The sequence below is a fragment of the Piliocolobus tephrosceles genome, unplaced genomic scaffold (assembly GCF_002776525.5).
Source record: "Piliocolobus tephrosceles isolate RC106 unplaced genomic scaffold, ASM277652v3 unscaffolded_34329, whole genome shotgun sequence".
NCBI classification, from domain to species: Eukaryota; Metazoa; Chordata; class Mammalia; order Primates; family Cercopithecidae; genus Piliocolobus; species Piliocolobus tephrosceles.
Window position 1 is genome coordinate 1 of NW_022318009.1, and position 10,082 is coordinate 10,082.

Consider the following 10,082-nt stretch of genomic DNA (forward strand, 5'->3'; position numbering starts at 1 on the left):
CCTTCCTTCCTTCCTTCCTTCCTTCCTTCCTTCCTTCCTTCCTTCCTCCCTCCCTCCCTCCTTCCCTTCCTCTCTTTCTTTCTCTCTTTCTGTCTTTCTTTCTTTTCTTCCTTTCTTCTTTCTTCCTTTTTTTTTTGAGACGGAGTTTCACTCTTGTCGCCCTGACTGGAGTGCAATGGTGAGATCTCGGCTCACTGCAACCTCTGCCTTCCAGGTTCAAGCGATTCTCCTGCCTCAGCCTCCTGAGTAGCTGGGATTACAGGCACATGTCACCATGCCCAGCTAAGCTTTGTATTTTTGTAGAGACAGGGTTTCACCATGTTGGCCAGGCTGGTCTTGAGCTCTTGATCTCAAGTGATGAGCCAACCTTGGCCTCCCAAAGTGCTGGAATTACAGGCATGCACCACTATGCCCAGCTAATTTTTATATTATTAGTAGAGACGGGGTTTCACCATGTTGGCCAGGCTGGTCTTGAACTCCTGACCTCAGGTGATCTGCCCACCTTGGCCTCCCAAACTGCTGGGATTACAGGCTTGAGCCACCATGTCCGGCCTATTTAATTTCTTAAGGATTTAATGAAATTTTATTAAATATTTTTATTAAAATAAAATGATTCATTGTTTTAGAACTTGATGTTCATCCAGTTGAAATATTTAAAAATTCTATCTACATATAGAAAGGTATGTCTTACATATTTATGTATATCTTAGTCAATTCAGGCTGCTATAACAGAATGCTATAGACTAGGTGGCTTAAGCAACAGAAATTTATTTCTCATAGTTCTGGAGGTTGGGAAATCCAAGATCGAGGCACAGACATATCTGGTGTCTGGTGAGAGTCCACTTTCTTGTTTATACGCGGCCTTTTTCTGGTTGTATCCTCACATGCAGTGAGAAGAGAGACAGAGAGATCATTTCATGCCTCTTTTTTTATTTTTTTTTGAGACAAGGTCTCACTCTGTTGCCCAGCCTGGAGTGCAGTGGCAAAAACACAGCTCACTGCAACCTCCTCCTCTGCCTCCTGGGCTTAAGCAATCCTTCCACCCCAGCCTCCTGAGTAGCTGAGACTACAGGTGTGTGCCACCATGCCTGGCTAATTTTTGTATTTTTTTTTAGAGATGGGGTTTTCCCATGTTGCCCAGACTGGTCCCGAACTCCTGGGCTCAAGCAATCTGCCTGCCTTGGCCTCCCAAAGTGCTGAGATTATAGGCATGAGCCACTGGGCCCAGCCCATCTCTTCTTATAAGGGCACTGATTCTATTCATGAAGACTCTACTTTACAACCTAATCACCTCCTAAAAGCCCCTCCTCCAAATACCATCACATTGGGGATTTAGGCTTCAACATACGAATTTTGGGGGCACACAGACATGCAGTCCATAGTATGTTTATCTGTATATTTATCTATAGCTATAGCTCTATCTATGCCTATTTAAGAGTAATATGAATTTATGTGAATAATATGAATTGTTTAATATTACAAAACATTCCTCAGTTGCCTTGTGCAGCTTCTGTAATTAGCATAAAATCATAAATGTTCTGGAAACACAAATTGGAAAAGAAAAAAAGCAAGAAAATGGACAAGTCACTCTCATGGGAAATGATGGAGTGACGTGAGAGTCGGTTGCATTCACGTTTTTTGAGGAGGATTTGATGAGTTTGTTAATTTGTCTTTTTTCTAATTTCTACACTTAAATCCTCCCTGTACTTTGAAGACAGTGTCTATCTCTGACATCAGCATTGGGACAATCTATAAAACCACCCTGGCCTTCAAGTATAGTCACTCTTTGTTTAGAGGACATAGGGCAAGAGATGGAGAAGTGTTTCCCAGGGCGTGAACAGTGTTAGTCACCAGAGAAGACGTTTAGGATTACTTGATCACACTGTAACGGCAAATACAAGATCCTGAGTGACAGGGTCCCCAAGTATTCTTTAATACGGGCTTCCCCAACCCCCGGGCTGCAGTACTGGTCCGTGACCTGTTGGGAACCAGGCCATGGGGCAAGTGAATGTTACCACCTGAGCTCTGCCTCCTGTCAGATCAGAGGTGGCATTGGAATTCCATTGGTATGAGAACCTTACTGTGAACTGTATATGTGAGGAATCTAGGTTGTGTGCTCCTTATCAGAATGTAGCTACGGTTTCATCACCAAATCATCTCACCCTGCCCCACCGTCCTTGGAAAAGTAGTCTTCCACCGAAACTTGTCCCTGGTGCCAAAAAGGTCGGCGGCCGCTGCTTTAACACGTGTGTGTGCTTGTGGTGTATGTGCTGTCTAAAGTACAAGGCCCCAGGCAAAGACTCTTCATGCCTGGGTCTGGGGCAGCATTGCCTACAGCCTCCTCTCTGCCTCATCCATATCGCATAGACAAGAGCATGGCCTCTGGGTCAGGCAGACCTGAGTTCAGTTCCCAGTTCTGCCCCTTGGAGGTCTTGTGACTTTCAGCCATTGACTTTCCTGGAGCCTCAGCATCTTCATCTGCAAAGTGGAGGATCTAACGGGATCCTATTATCTAACAGGATTCTCTTCCAGCGTTGTTAGTGCAGGCCTGCCCCTAACACTTGCAGAGCCTAGGGCAAAATCAAGAATGGAGGCCTAGGTGCAGTTCTCCCCTTGCTCTTTCCACCCTGACTTCTCCACTCTATGTAGACATAAAAACTCATGTGTCCAATCTCTATTCACACATCCTCCCATCTCTGAATACCTCTGCCCTTGGCCATCCTTCTGGCCCAGGAGTGTACAGACTGATGGCATGGTGCACCTTCAGGAAGCATAGACAGGTGGGAGAGGGGGACTATGCAGACCCTAGAACTAGCCTTTGGGGTCCCAGGTACTCAAAGTATTGTCTAGATGGTGCTAGATGGGGGACTTATGGGAGGAATGAGCATGAGTTCTAGTTGGACAGATCTCCTGGGACCCTTGGACTCCTCTCCTGTGGGGAGGAGGAAGACCAGGTCCTCTTAAGTAGTGGGCCCAGAGCAGAGTCCTGGTTGTCTGGCTCTGAAGCAGTCCTGATAGTGCAGAGTCCATGAAATGATGTTTATAAACTGCTTAGGACAATGCTTGGCACTTATTAGGTGTTGAACACATATTAAATGCTCAATAAATATTAGTTGTTATTATTATTATTAATATGCCAATCTGAAGGCTGAATCTCCTTTTCAAGGATGTGATGGGAGTAAGTGAGATCGTGCAGAAGTACCTACTCTAAAGGCATTTGGATAAGATGAGTTGGCATCCCAGTGGGTACTGAGGCTGAGGTTGCAGGGTGAGTGGCCAACCTGCTTGCTAGAGGCACAAGGGACTGTTCTGTCCCCTGGAAGGTATAATCCCTTGCATTGTGTCCTTCTCAAGGTGCTTAAGAGCTCTGCAAGGACAGAGAATGACTTGGCAGGGGCCTTTTCAGAGATCAATCAACAGAAGCCTAGGATAGGCTGTAGTTCTGCTAAAATCCCTGTTAATGGAGCACCTGCTCTGTGCACAGATTCTATGCTACAGTTTCTCTCTACAACTCTGTGAAGGAGATGCATTTCACAGATGAGGAAACTGAGCCTCAACAGGGTAAATGACTTGGTCAAGGTCATGTTGCCAGGGAGGGGCAGAGTGTCTCACTCCCAGAGCCAAGCTGTTTCCATTGCACTATGATTCTGCATCTAAGGCACAACTCATGGACAGAGAGTGAAAACCTTCCTAGGGAGGCCCCGGCTAAGTTGCAAACAGGGATAATGATAGTGTGGATTATGAAAGTGATCAGTTCCGGGAAGCATGCAGTAAATCCTGCTAGCTGAGCCCAGCCCACCCTGGGGCTGCTCTGTGACCTTGGCAAAGGCTCTATTCTCACCCACTCCTGCATCTGACGGTTGCTTGACAGAGGCTGGTGGAGGAGGAGGCCGCTGTGGTCTCTGATGGGCCCTAGTTCAGGCCCTTGATGGCATGAATGAAAATCATCTCAGAGCTTGGGTTTGTCTTCAGCTCTGTTGAGGATGGTGGTGTGGGTGAGAGTTGGGGATCACCCCCAGTTTCCAATGCCAGCCTCCAGGGACTTCAGCTTTCTCAGCTGTTTAGCCAAAATGTCATCTCCTAGGAGTTCTGCTTTGGATGTTGCTTCTGCACCTCCACCAGCATCTTCTTCCTGGTTCATGCCTTCCAGGTCATCCAGTCCTAAAGACTGGTCCAAATAACCAAACCAGGGCAGCTAATGCCCTCAATGTCTTGACCTTGGAGATTTCCTTTAGATACACACAGCCTTCATTCATGAGTGATTCAGTGCTCAAACCCATTAAACAGCTATGTTTGCACAATGAGGCATTCTGGGCTATGACAGGGGAGCCTGGCCAAGATTAGGTTACCCACAAAGCGGACCCTGTCAAGTAGTTTCTTTGGGTGGAGATCCCAGAAAGCAATGGTGGGGAATTGGGGAGGTGAGGCAAGGAAGGAGGCCACTGTAGGTTATATTAATGAGCAGGTTACTTCTGTGAGCTTTTGAAGCTCAGTGCTTCTAGAGACTTCTGGGAGACAGCATAGAATGAGTCTCAGAGTTGTTCCTTTTGAGGGATAAAGATGCTGGGATATTTACCCACCAACCCACACTTGTCATTGGCGAAGGGCTGTTCCCAGGGACTTTAGCTCCTCAGTACTCCTGGCCTGCCCTGTGCATGGGTCAAACAAGCTTGTGCAGGAGGAGAAAGCCCCCAGGCAGAGTCGCAGGAGCTTGCAGTAGGCAGCCATCTGTCACAGGTACAGGTGGGTGGCGGTTACAGGATCTGCAACAGAAGCAGCCCTTTCGGTCCTGCTGGGTGAGGGTAAAACAATGCTCTGAGCCACCAGACAACCAAGAGAGTGAAAACTTTATTGCCCCAAGTACTTTACATGAATGTGACCAACACCACATTTGGGCAAATATATAAAAAGCACAACCTATTGTACAATTATTCCACCTTCTCGATTCATGCACTGTACAGACACTTCCCAGGTTTCTCTCCTAGGAAGAGGTGGGCACGATGGATGGGTTTCATGGGCAGCAGCTGCACTTGTCTGAGCCTCCTTTGCAGATGCAGCCCCTGGCACACTTGGCACAGCCCGGCGGGCAGCACGGACAGCAGCCTGAAAGAGTCAGGAGATGCGCAGATCTGCTATGGGTCAACACTCCCATCTCACCATGCCCCTCCCACCACTTAGAGGAAGTAGGAAAAGAGGGGTGTGTGCATGAGGTTTCAATCCACATTAGCAAAAATCCTGGGACAGAAAGTTGAGGGATGTTACAACTGGAAGGGATCCCAGGGGCCATCTAGAGTCCATCAGAAGCCCACAGAGGGGAGGTTTGCCAAGGTCATGAGACAGTGGCAAAGGCAAGACTAGAACCTAGGGCTCATGACTCCAGGCCAGTGCTCTATCCCTGTTACCACTCGGCAGAACAGAACCTCCCCTCAGTCTTTTTCCTGCTCCAAACACTATGGATGCCCTCATCCCTGGGTAGGCTGCAGCCATGGAGAGCTCTGCCATAGGTCTCTACACGGTTCTCATTTCAGATATCTCCCAAATGGGTAAAAGGCATCTAGACACCCTTCCCCCAAGCCCCAGTCCATCATGGCTGGAGGATTGAGGATGGGGATTGGACCTTTCTTTTCTTTCCTTCCTTCCTTCCTTCCTTCCTTCCTTCCTTCCTTCCTTCCTTCCTTCCTTCCTTCCTTCCTTCCTTCTTTCCTCCCTCCCTCCCTCCCTTCCTTTCTTTTTTGACTGATTTTCACTCTTGTCACCAAGGCTGGAGTGCAATGGCGTGATCTCCACTCACTACAATCTCTGCCTCCTGGGTTCAAGAAATTATCCTGCCTCAGCCACCCGAGTAGCTGGAATTACAGACACCCACCACCATGCCCAGCTAATTACTGTATTTTTAGTAGAGATGGGGTTTCACCATGTTTGTCTGGCTGGTCTCGAACTCCTGACTTCAGATGATGCACCCACCTCTGCCTCCCAAAGTGCTGGGATTACAGACGTGAGCCACTGCACCTGGCCTGGATGGGACTTTTCTAACCGCCAGCCCATGGTGCCCCCAGTCACCATACTCACTCTTCCGACACGTTTTACAGTTGCAGGTTGTGCATTTGCAGTTGTCTCCACACATGCAGTTTCCTCCTGGAAGAGAGGACAGCCACCACGAACGTGAGGATGGAGATGGAGTGGGGAACATAAGGCATGATGTCGATTGTCACAGTGGCAAGGCTTCTGGGCTGTCCTTGGGGACTGGCTGGACGAGAGGGTGACAAGGCTGCTGAGCATCACCCCAGTGTCAAGAACCGTGCAATAGTCCACAGTCACAGGCCATGGATGGGAACTAGCATGGCTGCATCAATCGTGCCTGGGATAATTGTAAAAATGCCGATTCCTGGGACCAACCCTTGAGATGTTCTGATTCATAAGTCTTGGTGGGGAAATGGAGTCCATATTTTTGAAAAGCAACTCAAATAATTCTTAAGTACAATGAGAACCAACAGACGAGACCAATGTTTCCAAGCCCAAGGTTCCTCTGAGAACTATCAAAGCCTTTCACACCCTCTTGGCTAGGCATACTGGCTCACGTCTGCAATCTCAGCACTTTGGGAGGCCAAGGGAGGTGAATCACATGAGGCCAGGAGTTTGAGACCAGCTTGGCCAACACGGAGAAATCCCATCTCTAAAAGAAAAAAAAAAATTAGCCAGGTGTGGTGGCACACACCTGTAATCTCAGCTACTAGGGAGGCTGAGACACGAGAATCTCTTGAACTTGGGAGATGGAGGTTGCAGTGAGCCGAGATCGTGCCACTGCACTCCAGCCTGGGTGATGGAGTGAGACTCTGTCTTAAAACAAACAAACAAACAAAAAAACCTTTTACACCCTCATCACCTTCACAAGTCAAGATGAAAACCATGAATGGTTTAAGGAAGGTCAAGGAACGTCAGTGAACTCAAAACAAGAGCCACAGAGCCACACCTTGTTTTGTTTTTTCCTTTCCTTTCCCTTTCCCTCCCCTCTCCTCGCCTCCTCTTCCCTTTCTTTTTCTTTCTTTTCATCGTTCCTTCCTTCCTCCCTCCCTCTTTCCTTCCTCTCTTTCTTCCTCCCTCCCTTTCTTTTTTCTTTCTTTCTCTCTTTCTCTCGCTCTCTCTCTCCCCCCTATTCTTTCTCTTTCCTTCTTTCTTTCCTTTTTCCTTCTTTCTTTCTTCCTTTCTTTTGACAGGGTCTTGCTCTATCACCTAGGCTGGAGTGCCATGGTGGGAACACAGTTCACTGCAGCCTCAAGCTCCTGGGGTCGAGTGATCTCCCTGCCTCAGCTTCCTGAGTAGCTGGGACCACAGGCACACATCACCACACCTGGCTAATTTTTTAAATTTTTGTAGAAACAGGGCCTTAGTATATTGTCCAGGCTGGTCTCAAATTCCTTGGGCATAAGCGATCATCCTGCCTTGGCCTCCCAAAGTGCCATGATTACAGATGTGAGCCACCACCTTGGTTTTATACCATAATGACCATCTACACTTAAAAAAAATTATCCCATCTTTCATTGTGAGTTTCAAAATGCTGGAAGCTTCTGCCTCTTTTGCAAGTTTTTGGTACAGAGATGTCTAGTTAAAAGACAAGGGAGCCTTGTAAGACTTCATTTTCTTTCTTTCTCTCCCTTTCTTTCCTTCCTTCCTTCCTTCCTTCCTTCCTTCCTTCCTTCCTTCCTTCCTTCCTTCCTTCCTTCCTTCCTTCCTTCCTTCCTTCTTTCTTTCTTTCTTTCTTTCTTTCTTTCTTTCTTTCTTTCTTTCTTTCTTTTTGACGGAGTCTCGCTCTGTCACTCAGTCTGGAGTGCAGTGGCCGGATCTTAGCTCACTGCAAGCTCCGCCTCCCGGGTTCACACCATTCTCCTGCCTCAGCCTCCCGAGTAGCTGGGACTACAGGCGCCTGCCTCGTCGCCCGGCTAGTTTTTTTTTGTAATTTTTAGTAGAGACGGGGTTTCACCATGTTAGCCAGGATGGTCTCGATCTCCTGACCTCGTGATCCGCCCGTCTCTGCCTCCCAAAGTGCTGGGATTACAGGCTTGAGCCACCGCGCCCGGCCTCTTTCCTTCTTTCCTTCCTTCCTTCCTTCCTTCCTTTGTTTCTTTCTCTTTCTTCCTTCCTTCCTTCCTTTCCTTTCCCTTCCTTCCTTCCTTCCTTCCTTCCTTCCTTCCTTCCTTCCTTCCTTCCTTTCCTTTCTTTCTTTCTTTTCTTTCTCTCTCTCTCTCTCCTTCCTTCCTTACTTCCCTCCCTCCCTCCCTCCCTTCCCCCCTTCCTTCCCTCCCTTCCCCCCTTCCTTCCCTCCCTCCCTCCTTCCTTCCTTCCTTCCTTTGGTCTTGCTCTATTACCCAGGCTGGAGAGCAGTGGTGCAATCCTAGTTCCCTGCAGCCTCGAACTCTTGGGCTCAAGCAATCCTTCCATCTGCACCTCCTGAGTAGCTGGGACTGAGGTGCACACTACTACACCCAGGTAAGTTAAAAAAAGAATTTGTAGACATGGAGTCTCACTATGTTGCCCAGGCTGATATTGAACTCCTGGTCTCAAGTGATTCTCCTGCCTCAGCCTCAAATTGCTGGGACTACAGTTGTGACCCACAGCACCCAGACTTGTGAGACTTCTTTATACTATTTCCATGACTGTAAAAGCCCAGGATGGCTCTGAACCCTGATTTCTCTCCTTCTGACCAACACACTCCTGTGGAATTAAGCAGCTTCAGTGACTCAAGAGTCCACATAAGTTAGGGGAGTCCACAACTCCCCTGACATCTGCAGGTGCTTAATGGTTTTAGCACTTTCATAGCAGCTCTGGGATGTGGTTGGCTGGGAATAAGGAACCTCAGTCTACAGATGAGGAAAGTGAGGACCAGAAAGAATAAGTGCCAGGGAGGCGATGGCAGCGATGGACCCAAACCAGGTTGCCAGGTTCTGGACCAGAGTTCTCCTCACTCTGGTGGGTGCCTTTAGGGGCCAATGCTAGAAAGACCAAAGTTTGCAGGTCCCCTGTCAGCCATTCCCTGAGCCAGGATATCAATTCTAGAAAATCAGGCTGGGAGCCAACAGAGAGTGGGAGCTGCCTCACGGGTGGCCAGTCCACCTATCAGCTCCCAGGATGAACTCCATTGGTGGCTCCTAATTGGAGGAAAGAGAAGTTTTCATCAGGGACCTGCAGACTCCCTGTAGGAAGCTGGTCCAAGGTTCCCAGACTGCAGGGAGGGCTTCCTTACTCACCAGACATGCAGACACATTCCCTGGGGTCCATGGTCCAGGTGTCCGAAAGGTTCCAGTGCTGTCACGGCTGGGGAAGGGAGGCTGCATGATCAGCAGCCAGAGGCTCCCCATTTATAGCCATGTGGGTGTAGTCTGCAGCTCACCCCACCTCTCCCTGGGGCCAGACGCCCTGCACACGGCCCAGTAAGGCACCTTGGGCTGGGAGTTGGGAAGAGTAGGCGGAGGGGGGCAGAGGAGAGACGGAGCAGTACAGTCATTTGGGTGGCTTTTCACCAGGGATGCAGGTGGCTGCACCCACCTCACCCATCCACCTGGCAAGGTTTCAGGGAACCAGGCTCAGGCTCAGATGCGCACATGCAGCTCAGATCAGCAGCTACGTCCACCCTGTCTCCAAGTCCTATAAGTCCTATGCATTCTGTTATCTGCCATTTCTGTTCCCTCCTTCATAGGGGCTCCTCCTGCCTTGGCTTGGGGCCTCATCCTATCTCCCCTGGTTGACTGTAAAAGCCCTTACTATGGGCAGGTGGGGCCTCTATCCTTGGCCCTGAGCTTCAGAAGGTTCCACCAAGAACCTCTACTGGCCGCACCCTCCTCATGAGTGAAAGGGTGGAAAATCAGGGAGTTGTGCCCACCCAGAGCATGCAAACTTTCCTTCCAGACCACACACAAAGCAGATGCAGCAAGAGGGGACGTGGGGGAGATTTAACCACCTCTTCACTCTCCATTATAACCCCATTCTTTGGTATGGGCAGCTGAGCACTTTTCAGTTTGTTTATTTATTTATTTGTTTTGAGTTGGGGTCACATTCTGTTGCCTAGGCTAGAGTGCAGTGGCTCGATC

The 10,082-nt window shown here is 48.8% G+C and overlaps 1 protein-coding gene across 1 annotated transcript; it reads right to left on the minus strand.

Moving 5' to 3' along the window:
- Positions 1 to 5,011: 5,011 nt before the first annotated feature.
- LOC113222760 (metallothionein-4) lies at positions 5,012 to 9,273 on the minus strand. The gene is made up of 3 exons (XM_026452383.1): positions 9,243 to 9,273; positions 6,070 to 6,135; positions 5,012 to 5,103 (listed from the first exon to the last, which is right to left on the minus strand). Exons 1-3 carry the CDS (start codon positions 9,271 to 9,273, stop codon positions 5,012 to 5,014), a joined length of 189 nt encoding a protein of 62 aa, XP_026308168.1.
- Between the last annotated feature and the right edge of the window lie 809 nt (positions 9,274 to 10,082).